At 37.5% G+C, this 25603-nt stretch overlaps 3 protein-coding genes across 6 annotated transcripts in view; 2 read left to right on the plus strand and 1 right to left on the minus strand.

Annotated features, from left to right (window-relative positions):
- Window positions 1-10325: 10325 nt before the first annotated feature.
- LOC306876923 (ras-related protein M-Ras-like) lies at window positions 10326-16261 on the minus strand. Of its 2 annotated transcripts, none has more exons than XM_079428375.1 (6): window positions 16068-16261; window positions 13790-13996; window positions 13132-13285; window positions 12912-13011; window positions 11659-11738; window positions 10326-11457 (listed from the first exon to the last, which is right to left on the minus strand). In XM_079428375.1, the coding sequence occupies exons 1-6, from the start codon at window positions 16072-16074 to the stop codon at window positions 11358-11360; spliced, it is 648 nt and encodes a 215-aa protein (XP_079284501.1). In that variant the 5' UTR covers window positions 16075-16261; the 3' UTR covers window positions 10326-11357. The 2 variants fall into 2 exon arrangements, with proteins under 2 accessions (XP_079284501.1, XP_079284502.1); XM_079428376.1 differs by lacking the exon at window positions 16068-16261 and adding an exon at window positions 14822-14979.
- A 262-nt stretch (window positions 16262-16523) lies between these two features.
- Window positions 16524-18894, plus strand: LOC306877013 (transmembrane protein 177-like). 2 transcript variants are annotated; one of them, XM_079428527.1, is made up of 2 exons: window positions 16524-16637; window positions 17428-18888. In XM_079428527.1, exon 2 carries the CDS (start codon window positions 17459-17461, stop codon window positions 18389-18391), a length of 933 nt encoding a protein of 310 aa, XP_079284653.1. In that variant the 5' UTR covers window positions 16524-16637; window positions 17428-17458; the 3' UTR covers window positions 18392-18888. The 2 variants fall into 2 exon arrangements, with proteins under 2 accessions (XP_079284653.1, XP_079284652.1); XM_079428526.1 differs by lacking the exon at window positions 16524-16637 and adding an exon at window positions 17089-17155 and having other exon boundaries at window positions 17428-18894.
- A 963-nt stretch (window positions 18895-19857) lies between these two features.
- LOC306877069 (tyrosine-protein phosphatase non-receptor type 4-like) overlaps window positions 19858-25603 on the plus strand; it is a 74100-nt gene continuing 68354 nt past the window's right edge. The window contains exon 1 of one of the 2 annotated variants that reach the window (XM_079428608.1): window positions 19858-20265. The gene's annotated coding sequence lies outside the window, so the exon portion shown is untranslated. The remainder of the gene's footprint in view (window positions 20266-25603) is intronic. The other variant, XM_079428607.1, reaches the window with a different exon arrangement.

A 25603-nucleotide genomic window follows, 5' to 3' on the forward strand; every position in this document is an offset into this window, starting at 1 on the left:
ATAAGAAACACTAGTGAGATCAATTCAAAACAAAAACCTCCTTTTGGGAAATAGGGATGCTTTTGCTAGTCAATGTCTGTTACAGTATACGGCATAAATAAAGGGGTGCTGATTCAGTCAAATTCAGCAATAAACTTTAACAAAAGTTTTCTTTCATTACACGACTGTAAAGGTATCTTACAGTAGATGAAAAGCACTAGAAGAGAAAAGTTCAAAGACCAAACAACTGATATACAGTAAAGACACACTGGAATATACTGTCAGTTACGGTAAATAAATAAATTAATTCATTCATTCAGCATCCTCAGCCAAATTGCATTACAGTATTGGTAGTATCCTTATTTGTTATTGCAGTTTCTTAGTCTTCTGAAAAAAAAAAAAACTTTTCTGCCTCCCCTGCACAGTCGTCTCTCAGTTCTGCAAAAAGTAGTGCTTTGCATTTCATCAGGAACAAATGACCTTTGACCTCATCCCCTTCATTTTTCTTTTCTCTTCCTATTCCTCTTTTTCTCCCACTACCAGGATTCATTTTCCAAAACACATAATCAATTGTGCTCTTGTTCATATCATCCTGAGATTCTGACCTGTGTGTCATCAGTTTTGCTACTTAATGTTCACACAGGGATAAATGTGTGCTGTTTGAGTTCATTTTTTGATGCTTGAGTTAATTATATTGTGTGTTTGTGTTTTCTGAATGAGAACGTGGTTAAACCTGTGCAAAATGATGGTGTTTTTGTGCAAAGTTTTGCAGAAAACCCTGAGCAAATTGCAACGTGTGTTAAAAGGTGAAATGTGTTAAAAGTTTTGAGAAACGTGTCTTTGTTTTGAGAACTGTATGAATGGTTTGGAAAATTGGGCTAAATGAATCAGTTATAGTGTGTTAGCAATCGAGAAAAACTGTAAAATTGTTATATAAATAACCAAGTAACCATGTTGATTTGTCGACATGTTTGATTTCTGTGAAACCAGCTCATTTACCTTAAAGCCATTAACATTGCACTGACTGGTTGTGAGTGGCATTCAGCTGGTCATGTGATCTCAACTGGTTGGGCACTGGGTGGACTAACAGGTTGCATGTTTTTGATTCACTACAAAGAACTAGGTTATAAGAGTCTTTTGCTGGGCAGTCTGACTTCACTGGTTGCACTATATCATATGTTTTTCATTCTCTACAAAGAACTGGCTCATAAAGATGTTTTTCGCTCAGACTTCACTGAGTCTGTTTCATGCTGATTATTAATTCTAGCATTTTTTATTGAATTTTGAACTTTGATATGTGAGCATTTCTTTTCAGTGGGCACAATTACTTTTTACATTTTTTCCCCTTCCCCAAACCAAAATGTCCCTAATTGCCAAACCAAAATGTCATTAATATGGCCTCGTCTCTCAGTTGAAATAATTTTTTTTTGACCTCATAACCTGAGGTTACCAAATTTGTCAGTATTTGAGAATTTTAATAAGAAAAATTCTCAGAATACTCAAGGCCGCAGTGAACTGACTACTAGCTAACTGTGAACTGCTCGCAAGTCCAAGTCATAACTTTTTGTCTAAACGAAATGTCATCACAATCCATCACAAAAATCCACTCAAGCATACACTGTACCATTTATTTATTTTATTTTTTATGGGTCCTCTTGCAGGATGACTGTTATGTGGCCTTGAAAGAATTTGACTATTCAAATGTTACACAAATGGTCTCGTTATCAATATGAGTCAAATGTCAGCAGCTCAACAAGTGCAGTAAACAAAAGTATGCATTCTAAAGTGTACTGCAGATAGCTTTTACAAGCATTACAAAGACACGCTTTGTGTCCATTCGTGGCATGTGCAATTTTGAATTGAATGGATGTCAAGGTATTCAAGATGAGATGGGCACAAAATGTGAAGGTTTTGAAAATTCCTTAAGATTCATATATACGGAGGAAATATACAACAAATGAATTCATTATTTGGAGCTTCTTCTGAAAGCCTGTACTGGTTGTATGTGCTCTCGCAGAATCTATAGAACACTAGGAGGTGAATGTGACCTTCCTGTAAATGTCTGGAGTTTTAATGAGCCGTGTGATTAAAAAAAGGTTAAGAGAAGACATTAACACATGCTTCCTTCTTGAGCTTTGAGTGTTTTTCCATTTTTCAGAGCCATTAGTTCCCTAGCATGTGGCTCCTCTGAAGTCACAAGTTGCATCCCAAATGATAGCAAATTAGCTCATAAGGGAATTGTATATAAATAATTACAATTATAAATATTTAATTAATTGTAAATAATTACTATTATATAAATAATTACAATTATTTAATCAGCTGCCAGCACTAACTGTAGCAGAATTAAATTGCCATCAACTAATCTGTTCATCCAGCGAACATTCAGTGTAAGTTCATATCAACTCTAAGAAAGGATATTTTCGTGGCCACAGAAAACACTTTCCTAAGTATTAATGCATTAGAACATGTAGTAAGGATCAAAAATCGTAAAGGGACATTAATTTGCAATTCAGAACCAGAAACTCATGTAATTTGTGCACACAACTTTTATTAACTAAACACTAACACACATAACTAATCTAAACAAACAAACGAATAAACATACACTCACGCGTACATACAAAGGGGAGCTAAAGTGGATGAATGAAGCCATTAGAGAAACCAGAGAATGCAGTTATGGAAAGAGTCAGTTAAAACCATCAGCGCCGTTTATAACGGGGTCTATAACTTATACTAAACCTCTGTTTTGTTTAGTTAAATGTACGATACTTGCAATGCCTTGGTCGTTGAACGAGTGTTCGGATGCAGTCTCGGATGAAAGTTCTGATGGTTTGGTGGTGTTGGAGTTCTTCAAGTTCTTCCAGGTTTGAAGGGTGATGAACTTCAAAAGATGTTATTCTGGCTCAGTGGTAATTGGGAGTTTCTTCCCAGGTAGAAAGGGAAAAAGAGCTAAGAAAGAGATATGCTGAGATCCGAGGTTCCTTGGTCTGGCGCAAAACTTAAGGGTCGCTGAGGAGCTCACATCCTTCTCATCCTCTTAGGATCTAACAGAACTGCAGACTGGCAGGCGGGTCACTGATGTGAGAGCTTTATCTGATATAGAGGTCACACCTCTGGGGTGTCAAAGATCCAATGGTGTCTTGAACTTTTGGAGGGAAAGTTTACAACTCTTTGTCTCTGAACATGGTAATCTGCTTAGGTAATTCACCTGGGGTTAATGCACAAACTACTAAAGATTCTTGTGGTATCTTTATTGTAATACTTTAGGTTAGGTGCAGTTCAGAAAGTGTCCACAAGGGGGTACTATGTTATTATAGATAGGCTGTTCTTATTTTATGATGCGCACTTCTGTGCGAGGGAAAAAAACTGTGTTCGTCTGCTCTCGCTTTTGGAGATTAAAAAAAGTCTCATTATGTATGGACGCCTCTTTGTGATCATTTAGCACAACACCACATATTTTTGTTGACGAGGATCAACAGATTTTGTATGGACAGTTAGAGGGAGGTGAGGGGAAAAGACAGGTCTGATGGCAACCATAGGAACTTTGGCAGCTTTTGATGCGAAGAGTCAGTCGTGGGAGTATTGTGAGATTCTCGAGCAGTTTTTCGAGGCAAATGGAATAGATGATGGGGACAGACAGAGAGCCATTCTGATTAGCGAAGTGGGGGCGCAAGTCGTGTTGGTATTGAAGAATCACTTTCATCCCCAACCTAGCAAAATTGTGCAAAGGTACAAATTTGATTCACACACTCGTAAGCCAGAAGAGTCGGTGACCGAATATGTCGCAGAGCTGCGAAGATTGCAAAAAGTTGTAATTATGGAGCCACACTTGAGCAGATGTTAAGAGATCGGATTGTGTGCGGCATCAATGATGACAGAATTCAATGACGTCTGCTGGCGGAAGCAGATCTAACTTTTGACACTGCCTTGAAAATCGCTCTCTCGGTCGAAGCAGCAAATAAAAACATTCAAGATCTGCAAAAGCCCCCCTCTGTCTTGTGTCACAAAGTGAAAAAGTCCTCCACGCCAACCCACAGTAAAAAAGAAAACCCTCAGAATAGTGGGCAGTGTTATAGATGTAAAGGCACAAATCATACGGCTGCTGTCTGTAGATACAAAATGAGAAGTGTCATATTCATGGAAAAATTGGACACATTGCTCGAGCTTGCCGTAATGCTAAACCCAGGGATCGCATGTATCATCCTAATGGAGATACTGCCAAAACAGCTGCTCGACCCAAGTCAAATAAAGTGGACGTAAATGATCCTGGAAATGTCTTTCCGGATTCTTTTGCATTGGGTTGCCTCACATGCAAGTTTGGCAAGGTGCACTGTTCAGAAATACAAAAGGTGAAACCGTATACAGTCAAACTAAATGTCGATGGACAAGATGTGAGTTTTGAACTGGACACAGGTTGTGGCCTGAGGGTTATGACTGAAGCCTGCTTCAAATCCACCTGGAAAGCATCATGATGCCCTAAATTGGAACCGGTACAAATTAAACTAGAAACCTATACAAGGGAACCTATTAAGGTGATATAGGAGCGGCTTACGTGGATGTCACATACCATCAGCAGAGAAAAAGGCTTCCTCTCATTGTGGTCGAGGGAGAAGGACCTAGTTTGCTAGGCAGAGGCTGGTTGGAACAGATAAAGCTGTGTTGGGGAGAAATCCGGAATGTGAGAATAAAGGAAACTAAGGAGGCGCTTAAAGCGACATTGCAGGGAATACTACAACGTCACGAGGAAGTTTTCAAAGAGGAATTAGGAACTCTCAAGGGGCTGACAGCGACTACGACTATACATGTTAAACCAGGGTCTGTGCCAAAATTCTTCCGTCCCAGATCTATACCTTTTGCTATGCGATCTAAAGTTGAGGCAGAAATTAGCAGACTGGTGAATGAAAACATAATCACCCCTGTGAAGTACTCAGAGTGGGCAGCGCCAGTTGTACCTCAAGCCTGATGCTTCCATTAGACTGTGTGGAGATTATAAGATGACGATAAACCAGGCCTCGCCTTTAGAATTGTTCTAAAGTTTGGTTTATTTGAAAAAGACGAGCCCCCGGACAAGGTTGTGAAGAGGTCCTCCACTCGTGGTATGGGATATTCCCATACCACGAGTGGAGGACCTCTTCACAACCTTGTCCGGGGGCTCGTCTTTTTCAAAGCTGGATATGAGCCATGCCTACCAGCAGATCATAATGGATGAAAATTTCAAGCAGTATCTCACCATCAACACTCATAAGGGAATGTTCACATACAATCGCCTTCCCTTTGGAGTGGCTTCGGCACCTGCGATATTTCAAAGGACTATCGAAGGGTTGCTGCGAGGATTAACCCATGTGGCTGTCTATCTTGATGATATACTGGTTACAGGGGTGACAGATGAAGAGCACTTGCAAACTCTGGATGTTGTGCTCACTCGGCTACAAGATTCTGGTCTGCGCCTAAAAAGGAACAAATGTGAATTCCTTCAAAAAGAAGTGCGTTACTTGGGTCATCTGGTGGATGCCCAAGGTTTACACTCATTAAAAGACAAGGTGCTAACCTTGACTGAGGCTCCGTGTCCGACCAATGTCACTGAATTAAAAGCCTACTTGGGGTTGCTGAATTACTATAACAAGTTTCTACCCAATTTGTCCAGTGTCCTAGCTCCCATCCACAGACTGTTAAGAAAGGGCACTCATTGGTGCTGGGCTGATTCCCAAACTAAGGTTTTCCAGAAATCAAAGGAACTCCTGCAGATGTGTTAGTACACTATTCTTCTGAGAAAGATTTGATCCTCTCTTGTGATGCCTCTTCATACGGCGTGGGAGCAGTGCTTTCACATCGGATGGAAGATAACACTGAGAAACCCCTAGGGTTCCCAATTAGATAAAGAAGCTTTAGCAATCATCTTCAGAGTTAAAAAAATCCATAACTATTTATTTGCTCGCAAATTTACTATTTGCACAGACCATAAGCCCCTGATATTCCTTTTTGGAGAAAATAAACCCATTCCACAGATGGGTTCCCTTCGGGTTCAAAGATGGGCTCTGCTGATGAGTGCATATGAATACACAATGGTGTATAAGTCCAAAGACAATCATGTAAATGCAGATGCCTTAAGCAGACTTCCTCTTCCGGAAGTTGAACAAGATCAAGGTAATCCAGCTAAAGTTTTGATGCTGGACATGCTGGAATTCGAACCAGTTAGTGTCACTCAAATCAAAAATTGGACAAACAAGGATGTGGTCCTGTCACAAGTTCGTAACTATGTACTGAAGGGTTGGCCAACTCAAGTGGATCCACAATTCAGCTCTTACCACAAAAGGAAACTAGAATTGAGTGTGTGTGATGGATGTCTGCTATGGGGAGCCAGAGTAGTGGTGCCCAGTCAGGGCCCATGCTTTTAAAGCTGTTACACCAATCATATGATGCCAAAATGAAAGGATTGGCTCGATCCTATTTTTGGTGGCCTGGGATGGATAAAGAGGTTGAGAGGGAGTCCCAGCTTTGTGAGGAATGTATGAAGCACAGCAAAATGCCTCCTGTAGCACCACTGCGCCCCTGGGAATGGCCTGAGGCCCTATGGTCCCGTATTCGTGTGGATTATGCGGGCCCTTTCTTGGGAAATATGTTTTTGGTAATTGTAGATGACCATTCTAAGTGGATGGACATTTATCCCATGACCTCGTCAACATCGCAAGCTACCATTGAGAAACTTCGCCAAAGTTTCAGCATTTTTGGATTACCTCAGATTCTAGTTTCTGACAATGGCTCTTGCTTCACGAGCACAGAATTTGAAAAGTTCATGATAAACAATGGGATTCGTCACGTGAAATCTGATGCCATCCTTCTTCTAATGGATTAGCAGAAAGGGCTGTCCAAACGTTTAGAGAAGGCATGAAGAAGGTGAAAGGGGATACCTTGGAAACATGTTGATCAAATCTGAATCCGGCATACGAACGAGAGTCAGAACTTCACACGGTTAACAGTACCTTCGGAGAAAGGGTCTCTGCTACCTGAAATTCCCTGTTTTACAGAAATGGAGACCACACCCAAAGCTGTTTCAAGCCCGAGCACGGAAGAAAAGGAAGCTGGGGAAGAGCTTCAGTTGCCTGACAAACTACCAGTGATGTTCCTCAAGGGAGAGACGTTCTCCTATTCGTCTCCAGGACTATGTTATATAGCTTAAACATAGCTACAACCAAGTTATCAGAATAATTCCGAGAAAAGTCGTTTTTTTTTTTCTTACTCTGAAAACTTATTTTGTTCTAAGTTGTTATTAGGGGTATAACTTCCTCTTACTTCCTAGCATACACTTTGCACTTATGCACTGTGTACTTATGCACTATATGTATACTTATCCGTGTAGTGTTTCAATTATATAAGGTTATTTTAACTTTCATCAACTCTGATAGCCCCTCCTCCTCCGCTATGTAATTATAGCTGTGACAGTTGAGTGCAGGGGGATAGTTCACCCCAAAATTAAATTGTGTTATCATTTATTAATCCACATGTTGTTCAAAACCTATGCGTCTCTTTCTTCTGTTGAGCACAAAATAAGCTATTTTGAAGAATGTGTGTAACCATTTGCCGCCAAGATTACCATAGTATCCTTTTCCATTCTATGAAAGTCAGTGGCTACTGCCAACTGTATTCTTCAAAATATCTTCTTTTGCGCTAAAAGATGACATAATTGAACAGAATTGAGGGTGAACTATCCATTTAAAGCTGTTTTACTTTGCATGGATCAGGTCACCACAGGGCCCGACCAGTTGAGATCACATGAGCAGCTGAACGCCACTCGCTACCATTCAGTGCACCGTTAATGGCTTTGCAAGACAAGCATCAAACCAATTATATTTGAACTATATTTTCTAAGCACTAAGTAGCAGCAGCTGGTCATTGTACAGGTTGAAGCCACACACATGCAGAATCAAGTTATTTTTGGGCTTAATTTAAGCAGAAATCAAATGCTGAGCTCTTTAAAATTCCACATTTTATTGCATAATCTATATTTTGCTGGCACTCAGTATTTGAAGATGGATGTTAGAGTCAGACTCAAAGCACAGTGTGAATCCTCAAAGGAACTGTGTTAAAGAGCTAGAAAAGTTGCTTTGAAGCCTCATTATTTTGGGAGGAGAACAGATAAGATACAATATTAATTCAAGTCAAAATTAAGTTTGTGAATATCATTTACTGCATTTAGTGAATATAGGCAGAATTTACATGAATATCAAATCTGTTATAAATAGCAAAATACATGGTGCATATTACACTGTAAAATTTGATTTATAATCTGGATGCTAAAACTAGCATGTACACAATACTCATCTGACTTTCGTCATCTTCCAACCCTGTTCCTCTCTCTTATAACTATAACTTTCTGTTTTCTCTATACCTCTGTCAATAAAAATGGATAAATGAAATTATTTCAGCATTAAACAAAAGATAAAAACCATTGTCTTATATTATGACATTATTATGCTATCAATGTTCGTACAGATTGGCCTTTTAATTTATCAAGAGGAAACTGTTTATTTTTAATATTGTTCATGTAGGAGTAGGAATAAATCTTTCTTGTGCGCCATAGATAAATCCAGTATCGGCTTCTGCAAATATGCTTTGTGCTTTATTGCCATCTGCTGGTAAAGACAATATCCGGGTGATTTTTTTAAATATCCAGTGTTACATTTAGTGCAGAAAGTTATATACAGAGAGTTTAAAAAAAATAAGCATTTATTAGAGATGTAAAGCTATAGCTTATGCACCTAATCAAAACATGTACATTCAAAAGGAAATCATCTTCCTATAAATTCCACACTTAACTACACTGTGTATGAAGAATCTTTTATTTAAAAACCATAAACTACCCAAGGCAACTTGGCATGTCATTTACTTCTGAGTCACTTGAAACAAAGCAGAGCAGCTTTATCATTAAGACATGCATATTGATACAAGCTTATCAGGGTGAAAAAAGGAGCAAACAAAGCATTTGTTGCACAGCAATAAACAACCTGACATGCTTATCTAATTGAACAAATGTTCATTACGATTGCGACGTAACTTATTAAATTAAATTAAACATTAATATAGTAAAACAAGTGACATGTAATGCAACACAAAATCTTTCCATTCATTCACAAAAAATAAATAAAAATGCCACAGAACAGAAAAAAATCCATTAGACCTATGATGACCTTTGAATGCAAAACAACTCAATTCCTCATTTACAAGCGGTGCATGTAAACAATGATTAATGCTTAAAGCATCATCCAGATCTATTATATCATTCAGCAGGGCTCTTATTATGGAGTGTTTAATGTAACTGACCAACCAAAGAAAAACAAAAAAAGTTACAACAATATTTGTAGGGGATCACAATGGAATGTATTGTTAGAATGCTGTGATTTTACTTAGAGAGTCAAATACACTGTAAAACATCTGTTCAACTGTGGAAATTCATCTCTGTCCATTTAAACAACATTAAACTAATTCTAACAGAGCTTCCGTATATGTTGTACTCTCTAGCTCAGCTCATTAGACCTGACGTTTCCCACACAATCTCAATCAATAGACAACAGCAAGGTCTGATATGGTTCCATGCTGATTTTCTGATTTATTTAAGTGTCAAGCAGAGCAAAGCGGGATTGAACAATACAACGTCGAATTTGGCTAAGGGCCCCTCATGTTTTTAACAGCAGATGGGCTCAGCTTCTTTGTCCTTTTGGTACAGTTAGAGGAACCAGTGGTTAAGAAATTGATTATGATCTCACTGGCACAGGCACATAAATAGGTCCAACACAGAGGAAACTGAGGCACAGGAGGTTTGACAAATTGATAAACATTGAAGGTTGATCAAGCATAAAATATAAGTGAAAGTGACGTGACATACGGCCAAGTATGGTGACCCATACTCGGAATTCGTGCTCTGCATTTATCCCATCCAAAGTGCACACACACACCGTGAACACACACCCGGAGCAGTGGGCAGCCATTTATCCTGCGGCGCCCGGGGAAAACCAAAGGTGGGATAGATGGGATAACCCATCTATCCAGCAAAATCATACTCTTCTCTCTGGCATATGGAGAAAAATAAAAGTTAAACGAATGTTGAAATCACAAGACATCTCTTATGTTCACCAAGGCTGCATTTTTGATGCATATTTGATCAAAAATACAGAAAAACACATATTACAATATGAAAATAAATGTTTTTTTATATATATATGTATATATATATAGTTTAACGTGTAATTTATTCCTATAATGGCAAAGTTGATTTTTTTTTTTAGCAACCATTACTCCAGTTATCAGGGTCACATCATCTTTCAGAAATCATTCTTATATGCAGATTTAGTTCTCAAGAAACATTTTTATTATTATCAATGCTGATAATGGATGTGCTGCTTAATAGTTGTGATGAAACCATGTCAATTTTTCATTATACAAATTAGAATAAATATACGGGAGTGTTTCTAATGTACAGAACTGTCACCGGGACATGTGATTTCTCAGGACCTATTTTATTGATATCTGTCAGCTAGTGAGGGCATTTTCTGTCTGACTATTATAAAAATTAATAATAATGGCTTAGAGCACCTGTACAGGAAGTGTGCAACAAAATCAAAAACATGAGCCTTTAAAATCACAAGGCAATTTTAAACAGCAAAAGCCCACGAGTAAATACAGAAAGTGCAAAAAGTCTTGCTAGTGCAATGGGCCCTTCAATCATATCAGTACTTTTTGTGCTTAGCTTTAAAGGCCATATTGACAACGTATCAAACACTCAATGACACTTACATTTTCTTAAAACAAGTTCTATTATAGCTACATATTCCTTCAAACGTGTCAATAAATATGCATTTGTAAGGCAGATTTTAGTCCTCCTTGAAGGTTAAAACAACATCCCTTCATAGTGGTTGTAACTACTGAAAACAATGTTCAGACAGCTCTGCAAAACAATCATCCACATAATTATATGAATGTTTGGAAGCTGCAGACAATTTTGATGTAGGTGTGTGAATGTCCATGGTTTAGGTTTGGATGGATCTTTCTAGCTCTGCCCACTGTGCAATCTCACTGAAATCTGGTCTAAAATGTTATCCCACAGAGTATATTAAACATGAGATATTTTTTGATTGGCTGTGATTTTTGTTGTTTCAGGCAGTGCTTCAAATTAGACGTTTTGTACTGATTGCTCCTCCTTGGTCTGGCAGCAGTGATCCCTTGACTCACCTAATATGCTTCCCTGAGACAGGAAGAGATAGTCTGACTTCATGCCAGTTCTTTTGATAAAGTCTGTGGTCCTCTGATTAGTGCAGATCTCTAGTCAGTCCTTTCTGGCAGTTTATATTGCCAAACGCTGATGATTTCTACAGGAGAGGTAGTCACAACATCACACAGTGAAGCTTGTGAGAACTCATGGCTCTCTCTCCACGCCACTTTGCCTTTTTCTTCTTTTTCAGGCTCCGCTCTGGGACTTGCTGTCTAAAAAGGCAAAGAATGAATGAAAGAGAAATGTCAAAATTATAATAACGCCAAATTCAAACTTTGAAGTGCCCTTGTAATGTCCAAAAATGTTTGGATAGGTAGAAGTAGATGATAGCAGTTTTATCTTTCTTGTATATCATCCTAGTACATCATTATGAAAAGACAAAGCCCATATGGGTTTTATTAAGTTTTATTTACCTGATAACTCGGACTAATTCATGAAAGGCTCTGTCCACATTCATTGGAGGATCCTTGGCACTTGTTTCAATGTACGTAATCTAAAGAAATAGTTAAGAAATAGAAATGACTGTACATAGTCGCTCTTCTTTTTCAGCATTTAAAAAGAGCAGAAATTCCTTAAACACTTTCAAATTTAAATTTGACATTTTAAAGAAGTGTTTTGCGTAATTAAGTAAGATTTTAAGTACAGTATATACTACTGTTAAAGTGCCCCTATTACGGATTTTTGAAAATTCCCTGTCATGTAGTGTGTAACACAGCTCTAAGTGAATGAAAACATCCTACAAAGTTTTAAATCTGAAAGTGCACCATGTATAAAGTTATTGTCTCTCAAAAGAAAGTGTCGACTCTGAATGAGTCGTTTTTAAAACGAATCCCAAGCCGTTTCATGTTGACGTCAAAATGAAACATTAGCATATTGCCCACCCACTTGTTGCACGTGCAGAAAACGTGGGAAGCCTGGGAAAACGTGATTGTTGCGTTGGTCTGAATGAAAATGCTAATTCATTCTTTGCCACTAGGTGCCGCTTTTGGAGCGTTAAAAGCTCACAAACACTGCTTTAAATGAAATCGACCAATCACCGCAGATTAGCATCACGCAAAGGATTGGTTTGGAAAAATTAATCGTTGAGCGAATCATTTGGGAGTCTTTGAGCAAATAAGGTAAAAATAAATGCATATTATAAGAAAATTAAAGTATTTTTTTGACCTCGCATGCATGTCAACCTGTTGTTGGGGACTCCCAAAACCAAAATATGAACCTTTTATAACCCATAATAGGGGCACTTTGGAGTTTGGAGTCCGTGAGATTTTTTCCCCCAAATAAATTAATACTTGTTTTTTTGGAAAGGCTCTGCATTAAATTGATCAAATGTCTGCTGAAAATTAGACTTCTTTCAAAAGCATAGAAAATTTACAGACCTCACTTTTTTGAATGGTAGTGTATATTTATTTTTATTGTTATGTTTATGTATTTTGCAAGTGGATGGATGCTCCAAAAATTGACAAACAAAAAGTACCATAAAGGTAGTAGTCATACTGGTTTGGAATGGCATGAGGGTAAGTAAATTATGACAGAATTTTCATTTTTTGTTGAACTAACCCTTTAACTGCTGTCAGTCAACACACAAACGATCTAAATTGTGGGCTCACTAACATTCCACTGTTGTCAGTCCTACATAAAGTCATGCTCTGATATTGGTTGGACTCACGTTGTGTTTGGCAGCCATCTCACAGCCCTGTTCATTTGTCACTTTCCTCAGATGCACCAGATCCACTTTATTAGCCACCAAAACCATGGGGAAAGATTCCCTGATGAAGACACAAACTTGTTAAAAAAAAAAAAAAAAAAAGAACAAAGGGAGGAGGGAATATTCTAAGGTGTAAAATTAGTTGTGGACTAGAGTTTTATATGTACACATGATTTCTAACCGGTCTTTGACTCGTAGGATGAGCTGGTGAAAGCGGTCGATGTGTTCAAAACTGGCCTTGTCCGTCACGGAGAACACAATGAGGAAACCGTCACCAGTCCTCATGTACTGCTCTCGCATGGCGCTGAATTCCTCTTGACCTGCTGTGTCTAAAACTGCAAGGAGTGAAGGTTATAGGGACAAGATAATGACCAGGACATACAGTATGTTGTCATGTCATGCAATGAAAAATAAAGATAAAGTATAATCTGAAAACTATTTCATTTCTTTTATATATACAAATAATATTCTCTATATTTTCTACCGACCATCAAAGTATGTTTACATAAACCAACCAATCTTTACAAAGTAGAATGAAAGCCTGTCAAATGATGTATATTAAAAAATATATATATTATTTTTTATTATTATTATTTTTCTTTTTTCTCAAACCTAAACCAGTTTGAACTGACTTCAACTAGTTATAAACCATTTAAAACTGCTACCAACTAAAGTAGGTTTTTGCTGGATTTTCCATTAGCCATGATTTTTGTTGATCTGTAATGAGGCTAAAAGCTTTATATTGGCCTACTGATAAGACTGCAAATATACATAACTGTATGAGAGCACTAAAAACAAGAATATTACTTATAATGCAGAAAAATAGTACACAAACGTACCATCCAAAATAGCCCACTGGCCATCGATCTCTGTGTGTTTCAAGTAAGAGTCTTCAATAGTGGGATCGTAATCTGGCACAAAAATCTTTTGGAAAAATTGGATGGTAAGAGCACTCTTTCCTACGCCTCCGTCTCCCACAACCACCAATTTATACGTTGGGAGGTTGTCGCTAGGGACCGCACTGGTTGCCATGATAACAGCTACACCTGAGGAGAGAGAGGAGAATGCTATCCCTGATCATTATTTAAGCTTAAGCATTAGGTAGATGACAGTTATGAGGACTTCTCGTGTTTTATATGAAATAAAGAAGCTGAAAGTACTGATGAAAAGTTCAAATGAGGTTTTCTGTGGTTTGGGAATAGTTCTGTAGAGCGCTAATTTAGGATAAAGGGATGCATTGCAAAGGATATGGTCTAGACCCAGACAGTGTGGTTCTTTGTAATTGCTGTTATTTTCAGCACAACACAAGCCTTGAAATCTCCCAAACCCAAGTCTTATTTTATTTTTGATTACAGTCTCAAATAAAGTAAAAAAAAAAAAAAAATTAAACCAAGTACCATGAAGTTTCTAAGAGAATGTAAGGATGCGAATAAGGTGTTAAAAATGTTGATGATATTCATATATTTATCTATTGTAAAAGATCATTTTTAGCCTTGCAAACGTGTTTTTAAATACAAAAAGTATCTTTGATTCTAGTACAGAAGAGGGGAGAAAAAAACATTAGATATATAAAATGTACCATAAAATACAAATGCACCACACTTACATTCCTTATTAAGCTACTTCACTTTATATATATATATATAAACAATACATAAATAAATAATGTACAAGCACTTGTATTTAATTTTATGGTAAGGAAACAAACAAACAATATACAACAAATAACAGGAGAACATAGATTGGCTATGTAAAACTATTAAGCAAGATTCTTAAACAAGTGCTCCAATGTTATTATATATAGACTTATGGTGAAATGACCATTTGAAACTAAAAGTTGTATGAAAATAAGTAAAAACACATGTTCTTACCTAACAAGACAACTCTAGTAGCAGAGCGAAGAGTTTGAAGAAGTTAGCTAGGCTAACGAGGAAGTGTTTGCCCGGTCTGTGAGCAGGGCAATGTGTGCTATTCAGGAGGAAAAGTCTGTCAGTGGGTGACAGCCACCCCTTCCTGCGGCCCACAATGCGAGGAAGGAGTAAACTTCCTTCCTAATTCCACCAGGCCTGAAACTGTGAGTGATCTCGCTTTCATAAGGGAACTATGAGAACCTCTCAACCAAACACATCCACGAGAAAGACCTCAAACTGACCTCTTATGATCACAGTTCATGTGTAGTTGCAGGCAATAGGCGGAGTTCATCCATACATGAAAAGGGTAATTTATTCCCCCATGTTGTTCCGTAAGAATTTGTTTAAGTGGAAAGGTTTTCTCTCTCCAGTGTTTTAGCTAAATTTTCTTCATCAGCAAGTAAATTCAAAATAGCCGATAAAGTGCAAAGAACTTCTCATGTGAATTCTAACTTTATTTTTTATTGATTTTATTATTTTATTGATTTTATTATTATTATAACAAAATAAATAATCACAGGGTTATAACAAGTTAAAATAAATTAACTGTACAGTTCTGATTTTATATTTTCACATTGAGATAAATCTATAAAAGTTAGAATCAAGACAAAAAAAAGACACTGACGTAAAAAGTTAGACTTTTTTCCAATTATGATTGACTTTTTTCTTATGACAGAAATTGACTGCCTTTTATATTTCACATCTGCCTTATTTCATATTTCGGAATAATTTTAGATTATCTAATTGTCTTTTGTGCTTACACAGAACATTATAGTAGTTTACAGCATCGTTTTAAGTCTTTTATTAAAAACAAATGGCTTGGAGCCAGACCAATTAACTTCTCTAATGTTATTACAAATTGTAGCCTATAATTTATTTTCTAAATGTATCATTGTATCACTTCCGCACAGCTGTAAAGCTATATTTAGTTGCTGAATTACTCAGAAGTTTCTTCTCTCCATCAATGATGACGTCACTTTTAACGCGGCGTGATGACGTGTTCCGTTCAGATCAGTCACTCATTTAAGAGTTATCTCATTTAATAAACAGTTATGATGATTATGAACAATGCCAACCTGAATCCGTGGGCTATAAACTGACATTCGTGAAAGGTTTATGTCTGAAATGACACACGAGTGTGATTCTGAGTACTGATAAATGACAATGATCATCAAAAACCATCATCAAACTCTGGCAGGAAACTTACCAGTCATGGGTTGGTTGATTTACCAAGTGTGCAAAAATCTCCAACTCCTCCCCGACATCCCTGTATATCAGAATAATAAACGGGTTTTTAGCAAAACAGGCTCTGCCCTTCAGTTTAAATGAAAAATTAAGACATTTCCCTCCGCCCTTATGAAATTACAGTGTAACAATCTTCACATCGCAACTGCTGATGCTATAAATAGAATGGTTTCGACGGGGTGGATGCGTTTCTTTTGACAACTTTTATAGTTCTTTCATTGTTTTATGTAACTAGCAGCATTGCATATCTGAAACAAATAAAGCTGAATACATTCTCAGAACTTTTCCTAAAACACCGTCTTCTTCAAAACCCGCACATCGTCACATAAACGGAAGAGGTTTCCCCCTCAAGCGCAAATGGACTGTTCCTCTGTATGACGCCTCGTCATCACTTTTAAAGCGGCAGCTAAAGTTTATTACTGTTAGATTTATAGATGATGTATGAGATGAAAAACAAAATCATGTTTGAAAGCACAATACAAATAACTTCATATTTTGTCTGTTTATCTTAAGAGGACGACGTTTGACAGATGTAAGTGTAAACCTTTGAATACTGTTAAATAGAAAGGTGTAGGCATTTATAACATTTGAAAAGATGAGGTTGAACAACAGAAAAAATACATAAATAGATAAAATGTTATGGGTCTTTCAGTTCACTGCATGGGGAAATAAAGGCTTTCGGCTTCTGTTTTCAACAAAAACAGTCAAAAGTTATCTTCCTCTAGAGGCGCTCGGTGGCTCAAAATCTTTTTAGTTTAGTCAAAAAATATAGCCTACCCACTTATACAATAACCAATAAAGCACGCCGATATCCACTCATTTATGAATACAAAATGTAGAGTATGTGATTTTTCGCCCACACATGTACTCCATTCCCATTTTAGTGGTACGAATTATAAACTTTAATTTCCATTCTGATCCTTATTGTATTTCTACAGAGTCCGCGAATCATTTGTGTTGTCGTAAAACTGTCGTAAACGGTTCTTGCGGTAGATGTGTTACCATAACAGTCAACGTGCTGTCCTTGTGAGAATGAGCACAAAGTAGCAGGTACGAGAATACTTACGGTTTTATATTTTTAAATTGATATTTTACCCAAATACTTGTGTGTAAATTTTAGTTCGGAAAAGAAGGGCTTGCGAGACATGAAGTGATGATGATGAGGAAATATGCATTTATGAACTAATTTTGGTATAGTTTTTGGAAAATAAATTTATTTATATGTGCATGGTAGGGTATTGATGAGACAACGTTTGATGTGAAATGTGAAGATGATATTATTTATGATTAATAATATATCATTTTGTCATTTGTGTTGACAGTTAGGTCAAGTGGTCAAAAGCAAGAGACGAGATGGCTTCGCCTTTTCTGAGACTCTCTGTGTTTATTCAGAAGTATCGGACACCACTGCTCCTTGTCGGCTGTGGAGGGGTATTTTCTGCCAACATTTTCTATCATGTTTTCCCAGAATATACATACAGAAAAGTGTACCAGGCCTGGCACAAAGGAGAACCAGCCAACCTGTCGGAGAAGCTTGAGAACGTCTTTCAAGAGGTGCTCAAAGATTCTGCTGTCAGCTTCCCTAAAAACTTCAGTGCTTTTGCTGCCTTCGGCTTTCACCCGGTAGGGGCAGGTGTTCCATGGCTTACCTCTGGAGCGCAGATCGGCATCCCAGCCAACTTCAACAGCACCACCGATGAGCCATCGGGCATCACCAACCGCACTATTCTCATCAATGGCAAAGAGCTGGAGTGGGACAGCGATTCAGGCGCTGCTCTCAAAAACTCCCTGGTGTTCTCTCCGGAGGCACAGAAGTTTGCTATAGCCCGAGAAGTGGCCCGACTGGGGGTGGGGGGTCCCGTGTTGCACGCTGCAGTGGCTCCAGCATGTCTGGCAGGGGCTTGTATATACAGCGTAGCCCTCAAGCAGATCTTTGGGCTCCAGGCTGGGTCCATCTTCTTCAGAGCTGGTGTTAATGTGTTTGCTGTGGTTTTAGGGGTCGGGTCTTATATCCTGGCTTCTGATGCTCTGAGCCAGTGGTTGGACTACAGCTCGGACCACCGTGCAGCATGTCTGTCAAGCGATTATGCAAAAGGTGGTTTAGAGTTCTATGAGAAAATCTTGACACGGAACAAGACCCTGCGCTTTCTAATGGGCACAAAAGGGGAAGAGATGTACGCCCCCAGTGGAAACTTGTTTCCTGGAAATCTGCTGAAGATCAGACACGCCCCTTACACATCTAGACGGGATAAGATTTTAAATCTTTTGAAAATTGAGAAAGTATAAACTGTCTGATTATATTTTAAAGCATATATGTGAGGGTCGATTTTTTTGAAATTGAGATTTATACATCATTGATGCATGGTTTGTTAGGATAGGACAATATTTGACCGAGATACTAGTATTTGAAAATCTGAGGGTGCAAAAAATATCTAAATATTGAGAAAATCTCCTTTAAAGTTGTCCAAATGAAGTCGTTAGCAATGCATATTACTAATCAAAAATTAAGTTTTGATATACTTACAGTAAGGAATTTACAAAATATCTTCATGGAACATGATCTTTACCCAATATCCTAATGATTTTTGGCATAAAAGAAAAATCAATAAGTTTGAATTGTTTGTATTCTTGGCTATTGCTACAAATGTACCCGTGCTACTTATGACTGGTTTTGTGCTCCAGAGTCACACATGTGCTTAGTTTCTACCATGTGAAAATCATAAAACACACCACTAGATAACTTGTCTTCCCTTTCTCTTTCTCACAAATAAACAATTTAACTTAAGTCCATCATGTTCTAGTCTACGTCTGTCAAAGTGTCATGCTGTTGATTAGGTTACATTATAATCAGTGAGAGACATTAGGATATGTATTGTATGTGCCATACACATTTATGTATGCCATCACAATGACATGAAAGGTTTTTTCAGTTGTTTAGTTGTTTACGGTAGGATTTTTAAAGTATGTTTGCTGATGATACATGCCTACATAGTGTAAGACCGTCAGCCAAAGGATGGATGCCAAAAAGATGTTTGAGAGGAATCTTGCTGAAGCACACGTTGGGTGTGGACATTTCCCAGTCCACATACTAGATCACTCGCTCTGTAACGGCATTTCCAGTTGGGTTTGCTTCCTGTAGTTTAAGTCCTCTCATGTCTCAGTGAACACTTTTTTTCTCCAGCTAATAGCTAACTCCCAATCAAATCCCCCCCCCCCCCCCCCCCCCCCCCCCCATGCAGTTTAGTCTTTAAACCTGTCAGATTGTAAGATTAATGTTCTGTTTATCATTAAGTTTTAGATATAATGCATTTCAAAATTCTTAGCTACAAACATATTTATTATTGGTTTATTGCACAGTACAGGGCCTAAACATAGCATGTTAAGATAATCAACGACATACAGTAAATACAAATAAATAATTAAAACTCAAATATATACTCAATTTTAAGGATATATTGTAAGAAATCGAAAGTCTTAGTGAAAAACAAGTCATTAGGACCAACAGCACAGTTATGCCACAAGATGTCACCACTGTCCATATAAACTATCTGGATGAAAAATGCTGTGAGCAGCGATAGCAAACTATGCTGATTCTAATAACAGTACTGAAAATAAAACCCTATCTATCTATCTGTCTGTCTGTCTATCCGTCTGTTTGTCAGTCTGTCCGTCTGTCTGTCCGTCTGTCTGTCCGTCCGTCTGTCAGTACATGTCCCCAGGTTGTGACTCCACCCCCGGCCGCTGGTGGCGCTGCGGAGAGATGTCGCGCCATGACACAATGTAACACTCAGCACTGCTGCTGCTTCTGCGGCTCCTACAATGTAACAGCACCTTGATCGGAGACGCAGCTTGAGAAGTGACCGATCCCGATGAGCCGAGTGGGAAATGTGTTTTTATTCTGCTGCGCGATCCCTTCCGTCGCCCTAGTGGTCCCGTTGAGTGGATTGTAAAGTGTCCTCGCTGACTGGCTTCACGGGTTCGAGTTTGTGTGGATTATTGGAACCGGAGGCCCCGTTGAGTTGAATGTGTGTGCTGGGCTGGAGTGGGTCAGTATGAGGCTGCCGCTGCTGCTTTGAGCGGGCTCTCTGCTCCCCGCCTTGGGTCTCTTACAAAATAATATTTACTTATAAAACTGGACACCCCTGGAGCAGTTTATGACGGTAAGAATCGGCATGTCACTTTACTGTTGCTGTTTTTTGTTTTGTACTAAAATGCTGTCTGCTTTCCTGGATACACTATCAACAAATTTCAAGTTGTTTTCTATATTATATTGTTATGTTTTAGACAAGTAAATAACTCCATACAAGGAATACTTTTCTCGCATTTTGTTTGTTAATGCTGTACCAGAAGATTCAGCTGTTGAAACAGCTTTTCTGTAGCTGAAGCAGTAGCAGATTGGATTTTGTTGGAGCTTGTGGTGTATTTCAACAACACAACAGAGCTTTGATTAGAGATTTACATGATTATTTATTCCATTTGAGAGGATTATCTTAATTTAACTTTACCTTATTAATAGCCAAGCACTGGTGATCCCGGTCATTGGAGAAAAGATTTGGTGATTTGTGACTCAAACGACGTGTTTATGTGGTCAGTCTCTCTCTTTTTTTTATTTTTTTTTTATTTTGTTTATTTTTATCAGAGTTATTTTATGTGTTGTATTGGCAGTGACGACAAGGTTTATTAAGGTGTTGACAAGACACGTGACTTAATCATTGCGACGTCATATTGACAGGTGAAAACCAGTTGTTCAGAATTCCTCCATGCTGGCATGTACATGGGCAGATGGATGTAGGTGTGTACGTGTGTCTATATATCTCTTTATAGAATAGATTTTTACATTTTACACACACACACACACAGAGTTTGGGGTCTCTAATATTTTCAGTTTTTACTCTCTTATTCTCACCAAGGCTGCATTAATTTGATCAAAAATACAATAAATGTTGTGAAGTATATTATTGCAATTTGGCATGGAATTATTTTGTAACATTGTAAATATTTACTGTCACTTTTGATCAATGTAATACATCATTGCTGAATAATAGGAAAAAAAAAATCATAGTGACCCGATGTGGAAAGGAGAGTAGACACATGTGAATGGTAAAGATCTGCTGGATGAATTCTTTTTAAATCTATTATTTTTCAGAGGTCTCCGTCATTGTTTGATTTTCAGCGATTCAGGATCTTGGAGATCCGAGTTAGCAGTCCAGTCCCTGTGGGCTGAGTGGATTTTATGCAGGAGCAGTTTGGATGATTTCAGGGTGTCAGCTGTTAGGGGCGCGAGGGCTGCTGCAAGGGCCCTGGCCGGCATTTCTGTGCACCTGAGCCAAGGCCATGTAGAGCCGAATTGGGGGGCTTTGAAGAGGGGGTAACAGGAGGCAGGTGTTCAGACAGTTGGAACTGGCAGCACCTGCCCATCTCAGTATGGGAAACCACATTGCCTGACTGAGCACGTTGCAGTGTTAGTTCTGACCTCCTGGGTAAGTTACAACCCATGGCCAAGTTAAGCACCTAATTATGAGGATCTTTTATGGGATCTCTGTCAGACTAAGATATAATTTAGTTTTAAGCTGTAAGGTCTTTTCCACAGTTTTTCTATTGTAATAATTGCTGACTTCCACCTGGGAGTAGCCTGTGTGGCATTAGTTCATTTAAAGTTATAGATAATAATAATATGATTAAATAAAGTGTATTTTCTAGCATGAATGTTCGTCAATGAACTATTTAGCTTGAAATGACAGAACTGTTCAGTTCACTGGTAGTGGCCATGACTCGCCAGTTCTCACTGATAACAAATGATGGTCGCGTAATCGCTGTAAAACCTCTTTATACAAGCTGTAGAACTAAACAAATAGTGTTTCTGCTTTTACAATTTGGTAATTTGAACAATTTGATTGATTAGATTAGATTATTGTAAATCTAAAACTTACATCCAACGTGTGTGGATGGACCATTTAAAAGTTGATTGGTAAGATTTGTATAATGCTGTTGAAAAGTCTCCTATACTCTCCAAGGCTATGTTTATTTGAATAAAAAAATTGTAAAACCGTTAAATTGTGATGTATTACAATTTAAAATAAATAATTTTAACTTTCAGTTTCACATGGTCCTTTAAAAATCTATTTAATTTGCTGATTTGATGCTCAAGAAACATTTCCTATTATCAGTGTTTTTAATACTTTTGTAAAAATCATGGTTTCATTTTTTTATAAATAGCATTTATTTGTAAAAGCTTTTAGAAGTCTTTACTGTGGCTTTTGATCAGATCAATGCATCCGTGCTTAAAGTATTAGTTTCTTTAACAATAACAACAACAAAAAAAATCCTACTGACCACAAACTTTGAAACGTTAGTGTACTTTCCAAGATGACACACGTTCGATCAGCTGAGCTGTGAGATAACAGGCTTCTTTTCACTACCAACTGAGAATTTCAGTGTCTGACCCTCTTGATAACATTTGAAGCGTTGTTGTTTCCGATTTAGCTAATAATCTCCTTGTTGAAATGATTATCTGGTTTGGTATTCTAAGTTGCTTAGTACAAATCTTTAGAGAGCTTATCGAAAGCTTTGAATGTGCCAATGTTTAGAGCACCTCCATGTACACTAGTGGTAAAATTGATGTAAGCTATGGATTTGAATTGCTATTGCGATGCAGAAACACCCAGCATGTTTAACTGGACATTCAGGAATTATGATTAGTTCATCTAAAACCTGCACCTTTTAATACCAGGTCAAATATATTCAACCATATTCAGCCATCTCAGATCTGAGTCATGAAGAGATGAGCATGCAGGAAATAGGGGCTCGTTTTGACAGGTTTTCTGCTAGTTTTTTTTTTTTTTTTCTCAATAAAAACTTCCTGTCTGAGAAGGTAAGAGATGGCTGACTGGCCTCGGTATTGTGAATGGAAGCTGTTCTGTCAGCATTGTTGCGGTGACTGCTCATGTAGCACTGCAAAACAGATCTCCAGCCGTATATCCCATGCGTTTCAGCTGATATAACTGATCAGATTTTACTGTTAAATTGGAATAAATCTGTCCATTTTTTTTCTAGAAATATAATTGTAATTTAAAGTTAAGATTAGTGTTATAGCTTTAATATTATAAAAACTTCATTGAGTGTAATTTAAGTGTTTGTATAAAAATGAGCAAATTCTAACCTTTAATATTAATGTAGTACCAACTGACTTTCATGTCTATTTTACAGCATTAGTTGAAAGATTTTTTTTTTTCTACTGCATATGTGTGTATAGAAAGGCCCCCTTCTATTCAATATTTTTTGAAACCTCTATTTGCCAGTTTAACAGCTCTAAAGTTTCTCCTATAATGCCTGATGAGGTTAGAGAACACCTGACAAGAGATCAGAGACCATTCCTTCATCCAGAATCACTCCAGATCCTTCAGATTCACAGCTCCATGACGGTGCTTCTTCTCTTCAGTTCACCTCACTCATTTTCTACAAGGTTCAGGTCAGAGGACTGGAATGGCCATAGAAGAAGCTTGGTTTTGTGCTCAGTGACCCATTTTTGTGTTGTTTTTGAGGTTTGTGTTTGGATTATTGTACGGTTGGAAGATCCAAACATGGCCCATTATAAGATTTCTAACAGAATCAGTCACTTGTTGATTTTTTATCTGTTGGTATTTGATAGAATCCATGATGCCATGTGTCTAAACAAGATGTCCAGGACCTCCAGCAGAAATATAGGCCCACAACATCAAAAATACAGCAGTATATTTCATTATACACATGGGGTACATTTTTATCCCTCTGTGCACCAAACCCAATTTGAGTGTTTGCTGCTAAAAAGCTAATTTTTTAGTTTCACCTGACCATAGAAGCCAGTCCCATTTGAAGTTCCAGTCATGTCAGATAACTGAATATGCTGGAGATTGTTTTTGGATGAGCTAGGAGAATTTTTCTTGAAACCCTCCCGAACAACATGTGGTGATTGTAGGGGCTGTTTGACAATTTTTTTTATTTTTTAAGGGTTTTCTGGCCCCAAAACTCAACCTTTCTCTACAATTCTCCAGCTGTGGTCCTTGGAGAGTGTCTTTAGCCACTCAAACTCTCCTTCTCACCGTGCATTAGGACGATATAGACACATGTTCTCTTCCAGGCAGATTCATAACATTTTCTGTTGATTGGAAATTCTTAATTATTGCCCTGATGGTGGAAATGGGAATTTTCACTGCTCTAGCTCTTTTCTTAAAGCCACTTCACTAATTTGTGAAGCTCAATTAGGCTATCTTTTGCTGCACATCAGAAATATAGTCTTTGGTTTTTGTCATTGTGATGGATGATTAAGGGAATCTGGACTTTGTTATCCCTCCTATTTGTATTTCTGTGAAACAGGAAGCCATGGCTGGATAATTTCATTTTCATAATCCCCCTGGAGTGCTCAGAATTGTAAATATGAATGGGAAAATTGATATTGGGAGATATTTTACTCATAAGAATTTCTAGGGGTGCCGATAATTGTGTCCAACATGTATTTGAGAAAAACATTTATTTCATAATCATATTTCCCCCCATTTTAAATTCTTATTTTCCAAGGAAAGGTTAGATTTATGTTAATTTTTTAAAATAAAAGATCAAAAGGATTAACAATGCAGATTAATTTTCACAGCCGTCTTTGATCATATTTACCAAGGGTGCCGATATTTTTGGCCATGACTGTGTGTGTGTGTGTGTGTGTATATATATATATATATATATATATATATATATATATATATATATATATACACACATATACACATATACATACACACACACACACAAAATAATTGATATTAAATTGGAATTGAATCGAACTGCAATCTCGTGAAGCATAAACAAATCAAATTGTGAAATTTGTGTCAAAAAACAGCCATAATTCATAATAATAAGAAATATTTCTTGAGTGCCAAATCATCATATTAGAATGATTTCTGAAGGATCGTGTGACACTGAAGACTGGAGTAGTAGCTGCTGAAAATTCAGCTTTGTCATAACAGGAATAAATTTCATTTTAAAACTTATTTTAAAAATGTTATTTTAAATTGTAATAATATTTTACAGTAGGCTGTTGCTGTTTTGCTGTATTTTTGGTCATATAAATGCAGCCTTGGTCAACATAAGAAACTTTTGTTCAAAAATCTTACCAACCCTAAACTTTTGAAAGGTAGTGTAATTCAGGTGTACAATAAAGCACAAAACTGTATTATGAAATATAAAACTGATAAAGGATAAAAGACAAAATTGAATTGGAAGCATTAGTTTGGTTATAATGTCCTTTCTGCACCAGGAGGTTTGATTGAGATGGGTTTATGTTAAAACCTGTGGAGATTCACTACTGCATTTCAGTGGCTTCTCATCTGTCTGCAAGTAAACTCAGACAGACAAAAATAGACGACCTCCTTTTTTCCCTCCATTTTTAATGTATGGCTCGTGACGCATCTCAAAGAGACAATGAGATGTTTTAAGCATTGAGTAAAGTTCTTGTGTTTTGACGGAAAG

The sequence above is a fragment of the Barbus barbus genome (assembly GCF_936440315.1).
Source record: "Barbus barbus genome assembly, chromosome: 11".
In the NCBI taxonomy this organism is placed as follows: Eukaryota; Metazoa; Chordata; class Actinopteri; order Cypriniformes; family Cyprinidae; genus Barbus; species Barbus barbus.